The sequence below is a fragment of the Nylanderia fulva genome, unplaced genomic scaffold (assembly GCF_048542155.1).
Source record: "Nylanderia fulva isolate GAGA-0341 unplaced genomic scaffold, ASM4854215v1 Scaffold561, whole genome shotgun sequence".
Taxonomy (NCBI): domain Eukaryota; kingdom Metazoa; phylum Arthropoda; class Insecta; order Hymenoptera; family Formicidae; genus Nylanderia; species Nylanderia fulva.
In genome coordinates this window covers 15,186-37,121 of record NW_028190656.1, presented here as the reverse complement: position 1 = coordinate 37,121, position 21,936 = coordinate 15,186, and the positions used below count along the sequence as shown (strand labels likewise).

Below are 21,936 nucleotides of genomic sequence, written 5' to 3'. Positions count from 1 at the left end.
TTCTGTCCACCGATATAGCAAAAATGTATCGCCAGATCCTGGTGGATCCGCGCGATACTACCTACCAGCGAATTCTGTGGCAAAACGCGTCAACCGCTCCCGTCGAGGAATATCGACTCCTCACCGTAACTTACGGCACCGCGTCCGCCCCTTTCTTAGCGCTCCGCGTTCTTCAACAACTGACAACGGATGACGGTTCTGAGTTCCCATTCGCAATCCCGGTGATGCAGCGTCACATCTACGTCGACGACTGCACGTTCGGCGCGGATGATCTTGACATCGCTCGACAGACTCGCGACCAACTTATCGCCCTCCTTGCGCGCGGCGGTTTTCGCCTCCGCAAATGGGCAAGTAATTGCCCTTCTCTCATCAGCGATATCGATCCCACCGACCACGGCCATGCGGGAGACAAGGATATCCATGAAGATCATTCGTTAAACATTCTGGGCGTCTCCTGGTATCCGCAGCAAGACGTTTTTCACTTCAAAATCAAAATGCCGGCGGAGTCCTTCGTTCACATTAAACGCGCAATCCTCGCTACAATTTCGCGATTTTTCGACCCCTTGGAATGGGTCGCTCCCGTAATCGTCACCGCGAAAATTCTAATTCAACGATTGTGGTCCCTCAAATGCGGATGGGATGAAAAAGTCCCACTCGACGTGCGTAACAAATAGATCGCGTTTCAATCGCAGTTCCCACTACTCGAACGGATTACAATTCCGCGCTGGACGCAATTCTCACCCGACGCATCCAAGGTCGAGTTACATGGATTCGCGGACGCGTCCACGAAAGCCTACGCCGCCGTAGCGTATTTGTGAGTCGTCTCTCCTAACGATAAGATTGAGGTGTCTCTGTTGGCAGCAAAATCCAAGGTCGCAACAATTAAAACTATCAGTGTGCCACGCCTAGAACTTTGTGCGGCGTTGCTTTTGGCGCGACTCATTCATTTCATTTGTTCCGCGTTACAATTCCCTAATTTCAAATTTATTTGTTGGACAGATTCTACGATTACATTAGCGTGGTTAAGACAATTGCCAGCGCGTTGGAAAACATTCGTTGCCAACAGAGTCGCTCAAGTGCAACAGCTGCTGCCGAACGAAACTTGGAGACACGTTCCAACGAAAGACAACCCAACCGATCAAGCATCGCGCGGACTCTTTTCCTCCATGATCCGCGACAACCTCCAGTGGTGGCAAGGCCCGTCGTGGCTGAGCCGCGCTCCGGAAAATTGGCCCTCGACCGACTCACTCGAAGACCCGAACACGTTCTTCGAGGAGCGCCCCCCCATCGCGATAAATACGGCTTGTCACGCGGACGCATGGAATTTAGCATCCCAGTTTTCGTCGTGGTCCAAACTTTTAAGAGTCACGGCGTATATCCTGCGCTATATTAATCGGTTGCTAAAAGGAAAACTCAAGATCAATCACCATCCGTACTTTTACCTTCCAATTTCCCTTCTGCTCTCCGCAACTGAAATTCAAGCCGCTGAGCGCTATTGGTACTCTACGATCCAAAAGGAGGTGTTTCCCGAAGAATTATCTATTCTATGCAAAGGAAAATCTCTTCCAAAGTCGAGTCCGCTCGCTTCTTTAACTCCCGATTTGGATGAACACGCACACATGCGAGTGCGCGGACGTTTGCGGAATTCGACGTTGTCTAACGAGATGCAACATCCAATCATTCTAAAGTCGCATATAATTTTAGATTTAATTATACGAGCCACTCATGTCCAGGCGTGTCACGCCAGACCAAAGCTGACTATCGCGTTGCTCTGACAACAGGTTTGGATTCTTCGCGCGCGATCGGTCGTGCGCTCCGTTCTACCTCAATGCCTGGCTTGCGTGCATGAGAAAGCTCTAGTTTCGGAACAATTTATGGGTAATCTACCGGCTTGCCGAGTCACTCCAACGCCGCGAGCTTTCGTGCATACCGGCGTAGATTACGCTGGTCCACTCACGGTGCGTAGCGCGCCCGGTCGCGGCCACAAATCGCATAAGGCGTACATCTCCTTGTTCGTGTGCATGACGACCAAGGCGATGCACTTAGAACTAGTCTCCGATTACTCCTCCGATGCGTTCGTTGCTTCGTATCACCGATTCGTCGCTCGCCGCGGTATACCCTCCGCGCTTTATTCCGATAACGGCACCAATTTTCGAGGCGCTGAAAAGGAAATAGCCGCTTCCGTTAACGCAGCAACTAACAACGGTGCTTTTCGAAACGAGCTTTCCGGAGAAGGTACCGCTTAACACTTTATACCTCCCGCTGCTCCCCATTTCGGGGGACTCTGAGAGGCCGCGATCCGAAGTGTGAAACATCATTTAAAGCAAACGATCGGTCTACACACCCTCACTTTTGAGGAGCTCACGACGTTGTTGTATCGTATCGAATCCTATCTCAATTCAAGACTAATTGTTGCGGCTTCCGATCACATCGACGACTATAGTGCATTGACCCCCGGGCATTTCTTAATCGGCGATAGTCTTCGAGCTCCACCGCAAGCTAGCTTGCTCGACGTCAATGAGCAGCGGTTGTCTCGCTGGCAGTTGGTCCAACGATTGAGCAAACGCATTTGGAAAGCGTAGAACACGGACTACCTCCATACGTTACAACAACGTCCAAAATGGCGAGCAATCCAGAACCTCGCCAAAATAGGCAAAATTGTATTACTACGAGGTTCGTGTCTCCCCCTTAGCCGATGGAAGCTCGGTCGAATAACGAAGTGCTATCCCGGAGCCGACGGCCTTGTACGCGTCGTCAAAATTAAGACTGCCGACTCCGAATATCAACGACCGATTACAAAAATCAACTTCCTGCCGGTCGACATTAATTTCGAGCACGAATAAACCTCCGCCACGGCGGGCGGAATCGCATCCGATCAATCGGCGTAAACTAACAGATCTTCGACGCGCCCTTTCTGTACAAGCGTGACACACGTTGTAAACCCTTCTAGCGTTAAGAATCTCTGTAACTTAAGCGTCTTCAATCATGTAATCAAATGTAATTAACATTCGAGGCGGGCGGTATGTTGAGGTGTTGAGGCCTTCAAGAATCGAAAATAATATTTACGAAGTAAGTCGAGAAATTATTTACGAAGTAAGTCGAGCAGATCGACGTATCACGCTACTGACCCATAAATTACACGAGTTCATCACGAGCCTTCGTCCCTTTCTTCCGAATTTGCCAAGCAGAGCTCGCTCGGATTTTCGAACAGAATTCGCTGAGCTCCGATACAGTACGGACATACAATCCTCGCAATCTCTTAGTCCTTACAATTTACCGCTCGCCTCGGTTTTTGTTACCACTTATTCACTCTCGTTAATAAAGTGAGTGCTAAATACGATGTCAAGTACTTTTTTTCGTGCTGTGAGCCTTCTGATAAAGCTGCTCCAGCCTCCGCTCGAGTGAGAGCGCAATTCACGCAGAATCGCAAAACTCGAGTCTCTACAAATATGTTTTTTAATAACATGAAATGGAAAATTATTATTGGTTAGAATGTTATTAATAATTTGAATATTGTCACTATGAAATTTATTGTCAGACAGTAGAATGGCTCTATCGACTAAGTTGTTAATGCAATGAATTTTGTATTTGAGTGGGTGCGCGGTAAGAAAATTGATATATATCATCCATAAAAAGTTGGCTTTTTATACCAATTAGTGATTAGTCTCCTATCATTACATCTGATGACACTCGTGTCAAGAAAATAAAAACAATTGTCTTTTTCAATTTCATAAGTAAAATTTAGCCGATGGTGGTACGCATTAAAAACTGATAACATTTCATTAACCTTAGAGCGTGGTGAAATCGTGAAGATGTATCTGTACGTATCTGTAGTACACAGGTACATTAAAAGTCAATGAATTTACACAAAAGGTTTCTAAATCGTCCAGAACAATATCTGCCAAAATAGATGACAATGAAGAATCCATCGGGCTGCCGAAAATTATTTTTTAAGTTCTAGCGATTCACTTTTTCCCATAGCATACGGCTTGCCTAAAATTCATAAAGAAAATATTCCATTCAGATTAATAGTTTCATCAGTTAACACAGCCTTACCCCCTTTAACTACACATTTACACAACATTTTAGTGACAAGTTTACCTAAAACGAATAGTCAAGTAAATAATATGTTATAGTCCGAATGACTATAACTATATTATATTAAATATAGTTTTAATAATAAATTAATAAGTCGGCTATTATACAATCATTTGAGAAACGTTCTCACGCTCTTGCGAAGCGCTTATCGCGAAAAGACGCAAACGCGATGAAATATAAGCGTTACACTGAAAACCGCCGATCGCAAGCGAAGAATCAACCTGCTTCGCTTGCACCTAGATAAAAGCGTGTGAACAAAAAATTAGCCAATGAAAGAGCTTCTCTACATCTTCCCCCGAAAGATGTAGAAAAGGGCAGGAGACCACCGCGAACGGAGAGCGAGGCGATGAAGTCAGTCGCTAACGAAAATCCAAAAGGTCAAGTCGCTAATTAGAACCTAACTAGGAGTCGAAGACAAGCCGCAGAATATAAACTATCACCTGTAATCTGACTATCGAAAGCGAGCATACTTAATTAACCACCCAGGTGGGATTACACAGAATTAAACCAACTCAAGAAATAAGGGAAATAAAAGATTTATTCTGATAAACAAGCGAAGTTAGTCAAAGTGGAGACGCCCGCCGATCCTAGGATCCTCATCCTTCAGTCGACTGAAACCCCAAAATTTTCCGTGCCTTCCCGGAGGCACAACAATTTAATGGCAGCGGTGGGATATTAGCCGCAGGGCCGACGTCGTCTCCAAAATCCCCACAGCGGCGAAGACCTGTAAAAACACATACAATTATAACAAGTGTTAGACGGGCACGTCAGTAACTCTGACGGAAACAAGCAGAAGCCACGACTAAGAGAGAACGAGAGAGCGGACAACATAAACAATGCAACGAGTGATAAGCAGCCGAGAATCGAAAAGGATCGCCGACGTCCATGGACAACGCCGACCTACGACAACCTCACGGGCAGCGCATCATCACGAGCGACGACCCGCCGTATCTATCACCAACACGGAGCCGCCGTTATCAGCCCACGAGCGATCGAGTTGCAGCAACAGCAGCCGACCCGTATAGAGCGTAACGATGCGAGCCGTAATACTGTAAGTCCGAATTTATTTGATTGCGTGAATGTCGGAAAGTGACGAAACACCCCGACAAGCAATTAGAAACCAATCGTGGTTGCATAGTACACCTGTACGGTTAACGACGCGAGTATTGCCTTTAACTGCGCAAAATCTCGAAAGCGTTCGTAGAAATTTAGACAGCGACTTGTCAAACGAAAATAATACCGAGTTACCTCCAAACGTAATAAACGAACGAGAATTTCCGTTTACTAGTTTTGACGCGAGTATATTCGCAAATAATCCAAGCGACTCCGTTCAAGTAACTCAAAACGAACCGCGTCGATTGCGACCGTATATCAGCCGAACTCCGAGTAGAGTATCTTCGCGGAGAGAATTTTCATTAACGTCATACGACAGCGAAATATTCGATCCCGAAGAAATTTATAGCGAAATAAATATGGCAGAAAATACAAACGTGAACGCAATTATTCCGCCAACCGCGATAGATGCCGAAATAAGCATACTCCGACAAACCCTTGCACAAATGAGACAGAATTTAGACGTCACGTCACAACAACCCTCCGTCGTAGCGCCCGGAGAAACTTCACAAATGCTTAATATAATACAAGCTATACATGCAGAGCTACATACACTAAACACACGTATGAATAGAATAGAAGCCGCACAGGCATACACACACACAGACGAACAGCGGGAGTCCGATTACGAGCCTCGTATGACTTACGGACGGACTGAGCGCGACGTACGAAATCGACGGAGTACTGCACGACAATATATGTCTCTAAAAGAAGCGCGAATGATGATACCCGAATTTGACTGTATATCGCGACACCGCCTTCAGGAATTTCTAAACGCATGCACATACAATGCAAAACATACATCCCGGAGACGAAGAGTCTTTGATACAAGGCATACTATTTACTAAATTAAAGGGTAAAGCCATGCAAGTTTTCGAAACGCGAGACATACAAACGTTTGAAGAATTAAAGCAACAACTAGAGACCGCATACCAATGCAAGCAAAGTACTGCCCACTTGCAATTAGAATTTAATTCGCTAAAGCAGAAATATAATGAGACAGCACAAAATTTCGGGCAACGCGTCGACCAGCTCGCTATAAATTTATACGATTCAATGATAGAGGGAGGAAAACAGACGAGCTCAGAGAAACGCACTATCTTACAAACGATCCAAACACAAGTGTTTTGTATATTTTCTTCTTTGGGTTTTATCGGAGCTATCGCCTAGTTCTCTCTTGTGGACTGCGTCGATAGGCAAGGATAGATAGCAGGAACTAGTCTCTTTATTCTAAGTAAGAATACGTAATTTTTATTCTTCGGATCACAAATGTTCTTCTCGGGTTTACCGGACGGCGCAGCGTACCAGACTCGCCCTCCGTGCCGCATCGCTCCTTTTTAAACGGAAACTCTCTCCTAATTCGGCGCTTCGCCCTTGTGGACGCAATAACAAACTGTCGATGTACACAATTACAGAGAGCTCTCAGTAGCGTATATCGAAGGCGCGCGGGGATCACGGAAATTTAATTTTTTCCCAAACATACCCCTCGGGTTGAATCGCCAAGGGATTCAAATGACAGTCAGGGGTAAATCCTTACACATTGAACTGCAATCATTGGAGACAACCTGCAGAATTTAGATTACGCTGAACCGTCCGGACTTACCGGCAATTTACAGAGTTTAACAATAGGTCTTACAAAAGTAGAAGACGCGGTCTTGACCTGAGCAACTCGCACCAGGCCATCCTTGTCAGGCTTACATTCGATGATTCTCGCAAGTTCCCATCTGCAGGGAGGTAAATTAGGATTTTTTATTAGAACAATATCGTTTATGCGAAATTCATCAGATCGATTCTGCCATTTAAAACGCTGCTGCAAGGTGTTCAAGTAGTCAAGACTCCACAATTTCCAAAATTGCTCGTATTTCGCACGCATTAATTGCCATCGATCGAGTCGTGACTCAGAGATATGTAAGACGCTCGGACTCGGAATCGATTTAATGGCGCTACCAATTAAAAAATGCCCTGGTGTAAGCGCATTGCAAGAATTTACATCGTCATGAAGTGCGGCGATCGGGCGCGAATTCAAACATGCTTCGATGTTACATAAAAGCGTGGTGAACTCTTCGACCGTAGGTGTGCAGGAACCAAGTATACGTCGCAAGTGGTGCTTAACACTCTTAACACCTGCCTCCCACATGCCCCCAAAATGAGGGGCAGAAGGCGGAATGAAATGCCATTGAACTGGCTTTGACGCGAACTTCGCCTGCAGATCTACGTCGGCTTGAGTCTGTCGGATCGCTGTAACAAGTTCGCGATCCGCGCCTTGATAGGTAGTCGCGTTGTCGGAATAAAGATCGGATGGAATGCCACGACGCGCTACGAACCGTTCGAAAGATGCGAGAAACGCAGCCGTGGAATAATCATGAACGAGCTCTAAGTGTATAGCTCGTGTAGCGAGACAAACAAATAGCGAGATGTATGTTTTGTGCGACTTACGTCCGCGGCCGGAAGCGTCTCGAATTGCGAAGGGGCCGGCGTAATCAAGTCCCGTATGGCAAAATGGACGGGACGGAGTTACTCTAAATGTAGGAAGGTCGGCCATAAATTGTACGCCGGTTATGGCGCGATGCCGAGTACATGTCACGCAATTGCGGATACAACCTTTTACCATGCTTCGCGCCCCCAGAATCCAATATTGTTCTCGCAACGTGCGAAGCATTAATTGTATACCGCCGTGAAGTGTATCCTTATGAATTTGATCGATAATGAGCTTAGAAAGGTAATGTTTTGGAAGTAGAATCGGAAATTTACGATCATATGAAAGGTCAGACAGTTGAAGTCGACCACCCACGCGTAGGATACCGGAGGGATCCAGGAACGGATCGAGAGAATGGATGGAGCATCAAACTGGTAACCTCGACTTGGCTTTGAAAGCGACGATTTCTTTTGAAAAGTATTCCGTTTGCATCTGTTTAATCCAGAATCTGTGCGCGGTTTTTATTTCATCGACTTGCAAAATAGAGAGACCTTGAGCAACATCTGGGACTCTCGTTCGAAACTTGAACCGAAGGACGTATGCGGTGACCCGTAGTAAGCGTGGCCACGTGGAGATATGATTGAAGGATTCAAAAAGTTCCGCTCGATTTGAATGATGCGAGTGGACTGCATTTGACGCTTTCAATTCGGAATCATCTTCGGTGCAACTTATCGTAGATTGAACTGGCCAATTATCCTCGTTAAATTTCAGCCATGCCGGGCCGTTCCACCAGGAACTGGAAGGCGTTAGCTGAGCTGGATTTATGCCGCGCGATGCGCAATCTGCGGGATTATCTTCTGTTGGCACATGCAGCCATGTCGCCGTAGGAAGCTTCGTTTGAAAAGAAGACACTCTGTTAGCTACAAATACTTTTAAATCTGATGGAGTCTTTTGCAACCATGCTAATACGATTGTCGAGTCACTCCAGCAAAACACAGGAATGTTTTGCAATTTCATCACGTCAATAGTAAACGAAATACAGCGTGCTAGCAGCTGAGCCGCACAGAGCTCGAGTCGTGGAATCGAAATCGTTTTAATCGGAGCAACCTTGGTTTTTGATAGGAGAAGTCGAACATGACTATCGCCAGAATTCGTGACAATTTTTGAATAGACTACCGCTGCATAAGCTTTAGATGAAGCGTCGCAAAAGCCGTGTAAATGCAAGCACTGAATGTTACGCTCGAAGCCTAACCAACGAGGAACTTGCAGAGTCGTCAAGTGTAACATCTTTTCGCAAAAAGCATTCCATTCGGTTGTTATTTCCGCAGGAAGAATATCATCCCATCCGTAGGAAAATTTCCACAGTTTTTGCAGTAGAATTTTGAGAGATATCGTGATCGGAGACACCCATCCGAGGGGATCGAATATTTTCGCTATCGTCGAAAGGATTTGTCGTTTCGAAATGTCGGTAGATGGTGGACGGAATTTTATTTCAAAGGAGAAATTATCATCGCAAGGTGTCCAATGAATACCGAGTATTTTTAATTGTTCACCTTCTTGGAAAGGCTTGGAACTTGCTAGACCGTGATTCGCAGGATTTATATCTTGTAGAATTTCAAAATCGTTGCTGGCCCATTTTCTGAGATGAATGCCTGCGCTTAGTAAACAGCCGATTAGTTGGTCGCGTTTTTTAATCGTGGATGGTTTATCATCGCCTCCGGATAGGACATCGTCAACGTATATTTCATTTTGCAAAATTGCTTGAGCTAGTGGAAAACGCGAACTCTCGTCGATTGAAAGTTGTTTGAGCACGCGTTGGGCGAGATAAGGCGCGCAGGCAGTACCATAAGTAACGGTATTTAATGAATAAGTATGGACTGGCTCGTTCGGAATCGTACGCCACAATATTAATTGATATTGGCGATCGTCTGAATGAATCTGTATTTGTCGAAACATTTGCTGAATATCAGCGGAAAAAACGTATTTGTACAAACGCCATTGAAGAATAATCGCCGGAAGATCGACTTGCAACTTTGGACCAATCATAAGATGGTCATTCAAAGAAGTGTTATTCGAGGTATTTGCCGAGGCATTAAACACTACACGAAGTTTGGTTGTAGTATTGTCCTCGCGAATAACTGGATGATGAGGTAGAAACGTCGGTTGAAAGAAGCGTTGCACGTTTTCGATTTTTTGCATATGCCCAAGCTCTTCGTACTCGTTAAGAAAGTCGACGTATTGCCCTGAAATTTTCCGAGAATTGGCTAAACGTCGCTCTAGTTGCGCGAGTGAACGCGTAGCTACTGACCTTGACTCGCCGATCTTTATCGGAGGACCAGACTTGAAGGGTAAGCGGACAACATAGCGCCCTGAAGAATCGCGCATATGTGTCTCTTGAAAATGTAAGTTGCAACGAAGATTTTCCTCTGAGAGAGCGTGTGTCGTTGGAATTTCTTCCAGCTCCCAAAAACGTCGGAGTTCGAAATCGAGATTGCCAGAAGTTGCTTGGTGAACGTGAATTCTTTGGCTACTTTTTTGGTTTGAAATAGGACCCGAAATGATCCACCCGAATATCGTTTCTTGCGCAAGTGTAGCATCGTTAGAAGCTTTCATTAAGCCACCCATCATAATTGAACCGTATAATTTGGCCCCGAGAAGTACTTCGATTGCATCATTTGAGCTTGGATTTGGATCGGCTAGATTCAATTTGGAAAGAAACGGAATCTCTTGTAATTGGAAATGAGGTGGAATGTACGCTGTAATTTTTGGAACGACCAATGCTTTGGTATGAAGAATCGTATCATTTTTATTAGTCGCGCTGATAGAAATAGAGACGGCATGTTGAACGCAATTAGACGTAGTGTCACCGATGCCAGATACCTTTACGCGTGTTGAAATTAAGCGAGCTCTCAACATTTGAGCGACTCGTGACGAAACGAATGTGGCATCGGAACCTTGATCGATCAGTGCTCGCGTGTAAACATATCGACCGTTTTCTGATCCTATACAAACACGTGCGGTAGCCAGGAGCACGGGTTTAACTCCCGCGTTCACGTGTGAATGTACGTTGGACGCGTTATCGCATTGTCCAGAGTCTGTTGTTGTCGTTAAACTTGACCTTGAATTCTCGTGTAACAAAGTATGATGTTGTCTTTTACATTTCAAGCAAGTAAAGGAACTACGACAATTCGAAACGTAATGACCTTTGGTCAAACAATTTTTGCATATATTATTTTTTTGAACAAACTCTAGTCGATGCGAAATGCTTAACGCTTGAAATTTCTCGCAATGCATTAAACGATGTGTTTCGGAACAAAGAGCGCACGTACTCGCGGTGTTTGTATGGTGAGAACGCACTATATTATTTTTTCGTGCCGCATTTGGAATCGAGCGAGCACCGGAACTCTTTTCGGATGAGTTTCCGTTGGCGGACTTCGAGTTATCTCCGTCCTTGGATACAGCCTCAAGCGAACGAATTTGTGTATCTAGAAACGCGTATAGTTTTTCCATCGTAGGATATCTCCTCTCTGAACCTAAGCTGACTTCCCAATCTTTTCTCGTCAAATTGTCTAGTTTTTGTACAAGAATGTAGACTAAAATCATATCCCATTCATCTACAGAACATTTCAAGGCACGCAGAGCATTTATCGATTCCGATGAATTGGAGCGTAATTGTTTTAACCCGAACAGATCGTTAGACGAAACATTAGGAATGGTAAATAAACGTTTGAAATATGCGTCAATAATAACGCGTTGATTTTCGTAACGATTCGTGAGTTCCTTCCATGCAACATCGAAATTACTACCGGTTAGAGAAAGATGGGAAATCAACTTAACAGCGTCGCCAGTAACCGCGGATAATAAATATTGCAATTTCTCGACTTGCGATATGGAACGTCGATTTTTAACAAGCGCAAGAAACAAATCGCGAAACGTTAGCCACTCGGTTACATTACCGGAGAAAGAAGGCAAGTTGATCTTCGGCAATCGGATCTCGTTGATGGACGTCGTTGCGGCCGCCGTTGGTACAAGAATGGAAATTAAAGCGACGTTGAATGCCTCGAGTTTTTCTTGAAAGAAGTCGTAGGCTTGCATGTACGAGACCTCCGCCTTGTCTAGCAGCTTGCTCTTGAAGAAGGGAAGCTGTGCCGCGTCTGCGTCGGTTGCTACTGCCTCAATGATAGCGGCATTCTCCTGGCATTTATTCCAGTAATTTTGCAAGAGTTGAAATCGTCCTTTAGTGATGGCATGAGTTTGATTATCAACTCCAAGCTTTTGGAAATTCGTTATTGAGTTCGTTAAATAACGTAAATTCGTATCGAACGCAAATATTGCCTTGTCCATTTCGATCTATTGTCTTGCAGAGCTCGACCTTGTAAGGTAAACACGGTGTTGAAATGGAGAACGTATGTACGTGAGTCGAAATACTTCCTTGTCGTACGGAAATTTTTACTCGGAATGTAGCGCAATTGTTGAATGGCTCACTTGAAGTAGTTGCACTGCTTGCACGTGTATCTTGTTTGAATCCATCCGTTAATTTCTCGACACAGATCCGGCTCGAAGGACCATGTTTTGTATATTTTCTTCTTTGGGTTTTATCGGAGCTATCGCCTAGTTCTCTCTTGTGGACTGCGTCAATAGGCAAGGATAGATAGCAGGAACTAGTCTCTTTATTCTAAGTAAGAATACGTAATTTTTATTCTTCGGATCACAAATGTTCTTCTCGGATTTACCGGACGGCTCGTCGTACCAGACTCGCCCTCCGTGCCGCATCGCTCCTTTTTAAAGACGCGGAAACTCTCTCCTAATTCGGCCCTTCGCCCTTGTGGACGCAATAACAAACTGTCGATGTACACAATTACAGAGAGCTCTCAGTAGCGTATATCAAAGGCGCGCGGGGATCACGAAAATTTAATTTTTTCCCAAACAACAAGCATTATTAAATTTTCAATTAAGGCTACAAAGCGACTTAAAAGTACTCGTACGCTCACAACGATATACGACGCTTCAAGAAGCGATAGCCGGCGCGAGCGCGGAAGAGAGATTTATCGGACCTAGCACGTCACGGGCAACTAATTCCTCGCTAAATAAGCCTGAATCAACGCGGTCAGGACAGCGAACGACGGGACAATGTTATAGATGTGGAAAACCCGGACATTACGGACGAGACTGTCATAGCAAGGTCAACGTTCTGCCGAAACCGGAAAAAATCCTCGCGCGTATCCGCCATCGAAAAATTTTGCAATCATTGCAAAAAGCGTGGACATAACCGCGAAGAATGTTGAAAATTAAACGGGCGACCGAAAAATAATACGCCCCCACGGAACAAGCCAGAGGATCGAAAAAACCCGCGAAGTATTAATAAAATAGATAATCAAAGAATCCGGCAGAAGAGAAATTCCGAGTCCGAACGTAGCAGCGATGAAGACGGAGAGCGCGGAGATAAGATTAAGAAAACTCGCGCGCTCGAATATCAGGTGACACACATGCGCCGAACGCCGAGAGAGAGAGCGAGTTTAAATATAATTACTCTGCCCATGCGAGAGGCAAAACGCGGAAAGGTAAACATGCTTTACGATTCGGGAGCTACGATTTCATTGATAAAAGTGAAACACTTGAAGGGCAAGACCGAAATTTACAACAATAAAATGACCCTCGTTGGAATAACCGGTCATAAAGCAAAGACGATCGGAAAAATGTACGCGACAATTGAGCTAAACGGAAACAAGATAAAACACGCGACACACGTCGTGAAAAATGATTTCCCAATGGAATACGACGGGATCATAGGAATCGATTTCCTCCAGAAGCAGCAAGTCACGTGCGATTACAAAAAAACACGAATTACAAATCGGAAACGCCGTCCTAAAATTGCAACCGTATAACAAAACTATCTTAAAGCCGCGTAGTGAAACAATTATACACGCGATAACAAATGATATTAAGACAGGGATCATTCGAGCCAAAGAAACCGCCCCAGGAATCTATATCAGACAATGTTTGGTAGAACCGAAGAATTACCAATGTCCCATCAGTGTAATTAATACAACTGATGAGCCGGTCGAGATACACACACCCCTCGTAACCGTAGAAGACGTTTGCGAAGATAACGCGCACGAGTTGTACACGATACATATAGACGAGACTCCGAATCAATTAACGCGTGACGAACGAATTTGACAATTGTTACACACAAAACATTTAAACGAGGAAGAAAGGAAAGCGATACAGAAAATTTGCGAAGAATATAGCGACGTGTTTTATTTAAGCGGAGAACCACTGTCATGCACAGCAACGCTAAAACACGAGATAAGCACGCGCGCCGATACCCCACCCGTCAATGTGAGACCGTATCGCCTTCCCGAGAAACACAAATCAGAAGTGAACAAACAAGTACAGGAAATGCTAAAAGACGGAATTATTAGTACAAGCATTAGCCAGTGGAATGCACCGTTATTAGTAGTGCCAAAAAAGACTGACGCAACAGGCAAACCGCGATTAAGAGTAGTAGTCGATTTCAGGAAGTTAAATGAATTAACTATAGGCGATTCATTCCCACTGCCGAATATTACCGATATTTTGGATCAGCTGGGAAACGCGAAGTATTTTACGACGCTCGACCTTGCATCTGAATATCACCAGATACCGATGGCCAAGCGCGACAAAAATAAAACAGCCTTCTTGACTCCTTACGGACACTACGAGTTTAATAGAATGCCGTTTGGACTTAAAAACGCGCCTGCAACTTTCCAACGACTTATGAACTCAGTGCTAACCGGAATACAAGGACTCCGATGTCTCGTTTATCTCGACAACATCGTTATATACGGATCCAGTTTAGAAGATCACAACAGAAGACTCGCGGAAGTATTACAACGTTTACGGAAACACAGTCTCAAACTACAGCCTGACAAATGCGAATTTTTACGAAAAGAGGTAATATACCTTGGACATATTATTTCCGAAAACGGTATACTGCCAGATCCGTCGAAATTAGAGGCGGTAAAAAATTTTCCGACACCACGGAAAGTAAAAGACGTACAATCGTTTATCGGACTAGCGGGTTATTACCGAAAATTTTTAGAAAATTTTTTGCGAATCGCAAAACCGTTAACAAAATAAACGAAGAAAACGGAAACGTTCGAATGGAAAAACGAACAACAAATCGCGTTTGAAAAATTAAAGGAAAAATTAACGACAGCGCCAGTGCTAAAGTATCCGGATTTCAATGAAGAATTCAACGTGACTACCGATGCCTCGGACTATGCAATCGGAGCCGTGCTATTACAAGGAACGGTAGGCAAGGATAGACCTATCGCATACGCCAGCCGAGTATTATCTCGCGCGGAACAAAATTATAATACTACGGAGAAGGAACTATTGGCAATTGTATGGGTTGTTAAACATTTTCGACCATACATTTATGGCACAAAGTTTAATATAATTACCGATCATAAACCTTTGATATGGTTGTTCAATGTAACTGACCTCGGGTCTAGATTAATCCGTTGGAGACTGAAACTCGAGGAATATGATTATGAAATCATACACAAGGCCGGACGAGCAAACGCGAATGCCGACGCGCTAAGCCGACAAGTAACCCGAGATATCAACGAGGAGACAAAAAATAGAATCTTCACGTTAGAAGAAGACGAAGAAGAAAAAGAAGAGGAAGAATTCGCGGATAATACAAGGAAATATTCTGAAGAGGAAAAGAAACAAATACTCTACGAGTATCACGATGCACCCACAGGAGGGCATCAAGGAATCGAACGAACAATCAAAAGAATTCGATTAAATTATAACTGGCCAGGATTGACAAAAGATGTCGAACAATATATCGCCAAATGCAAATCCTGCCAAAAAAATAAATTATCGCGCCGAATAAAAGCACCCCTCGTGATCACAGATACTCCGAATAAACCATTTGAAAAATGTGCATTAGATATTCTCGGACTTCTAACAGTTACCACTAACGGAAACAAATATTTGTTAACATTTCAGAATAGCCTGACAAAACTCAGTAAAGCGATATCGATCGCAAATCAAGAAGCAAATACCGTCGCGAAAGAGTTCGTTACGAAAATAATTTTCGAACACGGCATTCTCGAAAAAATTTTAACAGACCAAGGCACAAATTTTATGAGCGAAGTATTTAAAAATATATGCAAATTATTAAGAATAAAAAAGATACAAACAACCGCGTATCACCCCGAGAGTAATGGAGCATTAGAAAGATCGCACCGCACATTAGCCAAATATTTGCGACAATATATAAATGCTGACCAAACCGACGGGGGTTAAAGTGGTTCCATTCGCAATGTTTACAAATAATACCACTCCTCATTCAGCTACGGGATATACCCCCTTTGAATTAATATACGGACGACAAGTCGAACTACCGACGGCACTAACAAAACCGCCTAAACTGACGTATAATTACGATGACTATCTACAGGAACTAAGGGAAAGAATACGTGCCTCAAATCAACTTGCGAAAGAAAATATTAAAGAGGAAAAAATAAAATCGAAAAAATACTTTGATAAATCCGCGAAAGAAACCAAATTTAAAATAGGCGACAAAGTACTCGTATACGACGAGACACTTCCGACGCGGACGATCCAAGAAATTAGACGCATTATGGGCAAGACCGTATACAATAATAGAAAAAAATTCAAGCGTCAATTACACAGTAAAGAAAGGAAGAAGAGCAATACGCATGCACACAAACAGATTAAAATTATTTATTGAAAATTAGGACTTACCTAATCGTCTGCTTCGTCCTCGTGACATACACGTCCATAAGGGAGAGGCCGCCCCTCTTGCAGAGCCCTCAGGGTTTGCATGGCCGGAATCATGAATCTCTTCTCGGGAGGCACCAAAGCAACTTCGCGCACAACGCGCACACCAGACCGCACATTTACACTAACGTGTAAAGAGAACGGAAAGGAGCTAGCCGCATATCTTGCGACAGCCCCCAAAGCCCGTTCAAAACGGTTGGTCGGCAATGCCGGCCCCACAACTGGGCCCACACATCTAAGAAACCTCGAACAAGAGAAACATATCGGCTCCCACCAGGGCACAAACTCTACATGGCATCGCGAGCAATCAAACCACATATCAGAACCAAACATTTTTTTTTTAAACGACGCAACGATAGTAATAAAGCAAAGGTTGTCATAAGACTAAAGGGACGACAGAAGACATATAGAACGAACGCTCCTCTTGCTTGAAAAAAAATTGCAAACAAAAGCATATTCACGATCAAGGACAAAGTAGTAAGAATTATATGTATATCATTACAGGACACTTTCACTCTTAGCCTGCAACGCTGCAGTACTCGGAAAGGAAAGTGAGAAGGGTCAACTGTATAAGATAACAGAGTTCAAGCACAGTCCAGGGATATATTTCGAGCAAATCGGACAACTACACTTTTCCAAGAAAACATGGAAACTAGTGATAAAATTAAACCTTGCACCTTTAAAATTTAGACACGAACAAATTGCCAATTACATAAAACAGACAGAAATGATGTGCGACGAAACAGAAAATTCATGCGTAAATTCGGTTAATATTATAAAACAGAAATTAAAATACCTAAACAACATAAAAAATCAAATTGATACCTTATACAAAGGACCGACAAACAAACGTCGAGGACTAATAGACGGTATAGGATCGATAACAAAAACATTATTCGGAATTATGAACGCAGACGATGAAAAACAAATAAACGAACAGCTAGAATTAATAGCAAATAAACAACGGGTATCCGAACACGCGATTCGAAACCAACTAAAAGTAATAAACGCTACAGTAGCACATTTAGATAGATTAGAAAACATAATCAACCATAATGAGAAACTGCTAAAACAAACTATGGCCGAAACTCTTACCTTAGAAAAAATAAACGAACATTTCAGGTTGATAGAAGCAATCGTAAACAAACTAATAAAGGATACAGAAAACGTATTAGAATACCTAACATATATACGAAAGGGCAAAATGCACCCCAGATTAATACCAATAGACGAGATTATAAATAATTTAAAAGATGCAGCAGCACAACTTCCCGAAGGATTGTATTTCCCCTTTAAAATTCGTACAGACGACTGGTTATCGATAGAAGAAAACATTGCGATAACAGCGTACCACGAATCAGATACAGTATATACAATTTTGCGTTTTCCTTTAATTGTACAGCCGACATACGACATTATAAAAGCGATAGAATTTCCTACGCCATACATAAAGAATGTATACAATTATATTAAAATAAACAACCCAATTATTGTAGTAAATAAGGAAAAATTAACGTACGCCATAATAACAGAAAAGAAGTTAGAGCAATGTAGTAAAATAAATACACAATATGTATGCAAACAAAATACACCCATATATCGCATAGATGTAGACGCACCGTGCGAAATTCAAATGTATACACTGCGACAACGTTATCAGGATAAATGTAATGTTAGACAATATACCTCGTCCCGCACGATATGGATAACCTTACACCAAGAAGACACTTGGCTATACTCGACCTCCGCTGAACAGACAATAACTATACGATGCGACGGACGATCAGAAAGTAAAGTAATCAAAAACACAGGCGAGATTACATTAAACGAAAACTGTAAACTGACAACAACAGACACAACATTACAAACGGCAGAAAAATTGTACGAAAATACCTTAGAAACTTTCCTACCAAATATAAATATAACAATTCCACGAGACGGAAAAATAGGACATGATCAGGACACATTAGAAAACATCTCACAACATCGTTTAGAATTGACAAAACTCAGAGACAAAATAGAAACTATAGACAACGACTTACAAAACAACGAACAAAATTTTTATGCACGGAAGCAATTTGTCTACCCAATGACATTTACCGGAACAGTAATGACAGTAGCTGCAATATTCATTTTAACATGGATAATAATAATAAAAAGAAAAAATAAAAACAAAAAACAACCGAAAACTACAACAAATATTGACTTCGAAATACCGAGATCAATCCTAAGAAGAAGTCAAAGTACTAGAATTTAAGAAACGATTGTAATACTATACTGTAACGGGAAACCACTATTATATGTAAGTTAAGAAATTAAGAACGAAAAACTTCGTACCTCCGTTTTTCTTTTTCAACGGGGGAGGAATGTTATAGTCCAAATGACTATAACTATATTATATTAAATATAGTTTTAATAATAAATTAGTAAGTCGGCTATTATACAATCATTTGAGAAACGTTCTCACGCTCTCGCGAAGCGCTTATCGCGAAAAGACGCAAACGCGATGAAATATAAGCGTTACATCAAAAACCGCGGATCGCAAGCGAAGAATCAACCTGCTTTGCTTGCACCTAGATAAAAGCGTGTGAATAAAAATTAGCCAATGAAAGAGCTTCTCTACATCTTCCCCCGAAAGATGTAGAAAAGGGCAGGAGACCACCGCGAACGGAGAGCGAGGCGATGAAGTCAGTCGCTAACGAAAATCCAAAAGGTCAAGTCGCTAATTAGAACCTAACTAGGAGTCGAAGACAAGCCGTAGAATATAAACTATCACCTGTAATCTGACTATCGAGAGCGAGCATACTTAACTAACCACCCAGGTGGGATTACACAGAATTAAACCAACTCGAGAAATAAGGGAAATAAAGATTTATTCAGATAAACAAGCGAAGTTAGTCAAAGTAGAGACGCCCGCCGATCCTAGGATCCTCATCCTTCAGTCGACTGAGACCCCAAAATTTTCCGTGCCTTCACGGAGGCACAACATTATTATACAAGGAAAAGAAACAAAAAAAACCATTGCATTCGGAAGTTCCCGTTGGAAATATTTTGGCTCAGATTTACTGGTCTTATTGGGATTCTCTCGTTCTAAAAAATGGAATTCTTTATAAGTAATGGAAAGCCCCGAATCTACGAACTAGTTTTCTTCAATTAATAGTTCCCCAAGATTGGATCAAAGAAATTTTACAGAAGACTCATGATTCTCCGTCCGGAGGACATTTTGGAGTTAACAAGACTCTCGAGAAGATCCGAAAAAGATTCTTTTGGGCAAATTGTAAACAGGACGTTGAGATATGGTGCAAAACGTGCAGGACCTGTGTATCAAAGAAAGGTCCTTCTGGAAAAGGAAAATCTCCCTTACAAATATATAACGTCGAAGCTCCATTAGAGAGGATACAGATGGATATCCTTGGTCCTCTTCCGTTAACTAAGTCAGGGAATAAGTATCTCCTAGTAGTGGTAGATTGTTTCACAAAGTGGGTAGAAGCTTTTCCTGTCAAGAACATTAGAGCTAAGACTGTGGCTGAAGTGTTCGTGAATCAATTTGTTTCAAGGCATGGAGTGCTTATTGAGATTCACACGGATCAGGAAAAGAATTTCGAATCTCAGCTATTCGCAGAATTGATGCGACTTCTTGGAATCAAGAAAACAAGAACTACTCTTCATCCTCAATCTGATGGCCAAGTAGAACGTCAACACCAGACAATTATTAATTATCTGGCTAAATATATTTCTAAAAATCAGAAAGATTGGGATGAATGGATTCCTATGTTTCTTTTAGCATATAGATCCTCGAAGCATGAGACCACAGGAATAACTCCTGCAGAATTGTACTTCGCTCGAGAGCTTAGACTGCCAATAGACTTGATACAAGAAAGTCTTAGATTTGGTGAAGAAAGATTAGCCGCCGAAAATTTTGTAGAGAATTTAAGAAATAGATTAGAAGAAATTCGTTCTTATGTCAAAAAACGTATGGTGATAAAGTTTTCTCGAATGAAAGCTAGGTATGATCGAAAAGCTAGAACTATTCTCTTCAAGGAGGGAGAGAGAGTCTGGCTTTATAATCCTAGAAGAAGTAAAGGGAAGGCCCAGAAATTGCAAAGCAATTGGGAGGGCCCTTATTCAATTGTTAAAAAATTTAATGACGTGGTATATTGTATACAAAGAACTTCTAGGCATAGGAAAAAGGTTGTGCATTCGGACAGATTAGCTCCTTTTCTTGAGAGAGATTAGAATTGATAGAATAGATTGGAGCCCGAAGAATGTCTATTTATTCAGAATATTTGAAGGAAAATTTTATTGATTAAAATAGAGTGAACTGTTCACTGCGTAATTTTTTTCTAATCTAATAAGTAATCTTAAATTAAACAATAATGAAATAATTGTATCATTGGATGTAATATCGTTGTTCACGAATGTACCTCTGGACCTTGCAATAGACAGCATAAATAACAGATGGCATTATATTGAAAACCACACATTAATTTGCAAAAATGAATTTGTTAATGCTATTAAGTTCTTTTTAACTTCAACTTTCATTACTTTTAACAATACTATTTATGAACAAATTCATGGAACCCTTATGGGATCGCCTCTATCTCCAATCATAGCAGATATTGTCATGCAAGATTTAGAAACTACGATACTTGATACAATTAATGCAAATGTAAGATTTTACTATCGCTATGTGGATGACATTTTAGTTTGCATGTCGGAGGATCAGGTCTCATATATAGTTAAAAAATTTAATGATTATCACGATAGACTAAAATTTACAATAGAACGAGAGAACAACCGTTGCATAAGTTTTTTGGACATTTCACTCAAAATTATAAATAACATAATTCACATTGATAGGTTTCAGAAAAAAACATTTTTGGGTAGAACACTTTCATATTATTCAAATCATCCTATGTGTCACAAAAAAGTGTCATATATAATCTAGTAGACCGATCAATACTATTATCACATCCTATTTTTCACAGTAAAAATTTAACATTAATTATAAAGATTTTATTAAAATTAATATCAATCAAAATTAATATTTGTCGCTAGTGGTGAAAATAAGCTTAAACGACTTGACTACGACGTAACTAGCAATTTTATTTGATTATTTCACGACGTTTCGACCATTTGGTTGTGGTCCTTTTCAAGTGAAATTTCTACAACATAATGTTACACAATATTTTTTAACATACGAAAACTCATTTAAGTGTTAAATTAATAAAATAAGTATAATATTGCCAGTTACATTCATGAGATATTAGTTAAGTCTGTTAAGAAACCGGATTCTAATGTTAAGGATGTTTGGACTTTTGTGAATACTATTAAAAATACAATGGTTAATGACGATGACGTAATGATTTCCTTAGATGTTTGTTCGTTGTTTACAAATATTCCAAAAGATTTAGTTTTTTCTGCAATTGAGGGTCGTTGGAGTGACATAAGTCTAAAAACTAAATTTAATTTGCAACAGTTCCTATACGCTGTTGATATAATACTTA

At 41.9% G+C, this 21,936-nt stretch overlaps 3 protein-coding genes across 3 annotated transcripts; 1 reads left to right on the top strand and 2 right to left on the bottom strand.

Annotated features, from left to right (window-relative positions):
- Window positions 1-23: 23 nt before the first annotated feature.
- On the top strand, window positions 24-1,775 carry LOC146721026 (uncharacterized). The gene is made up of 2 exons (XM_085487507.1): window positions 24-663; window positions 1,000-1,775. The coding sequence occupies exons 1-2, from the start codon at window positions 24-26 to the stop codon at window positions 1,773-1,775; spliced, it is 1,416 nt and encodes a 471-aa protein (XP_085343633.1).
- A 5,015-nt stretch (window positions 1,776-6,790) lies between these two features.
- Window positions 6,791-7,348, bottom strand: LOC146721025 (uncharacterized). Its single transcript, XM_085487506.1, has one exon. The coding sequence runs from the start codon at window positions 7,346-7,348 to the stop codon at window positions 6,791-6,793; it is 558 nt and encodes a 185-aa protein (XP_085343632.1).
- A 705-nt stretch (window positions 7,349-8,053) lies between these two features.
- LOC146721024 (uncharacterized) lies at window positions 8,054-11,971 on the bottom strand. Its single transcript, XM_085487505.1, has one exon. It carries the CDS (start codon window positions 11,969-11,971, stop codon window positions 8,054-8,056), a length of 3,918 nt encoding a protein of 1,305 aa, XP_085343631.1.
- Window positions 11,972-21,936: the final 9,965 nt, after the last annotated feature.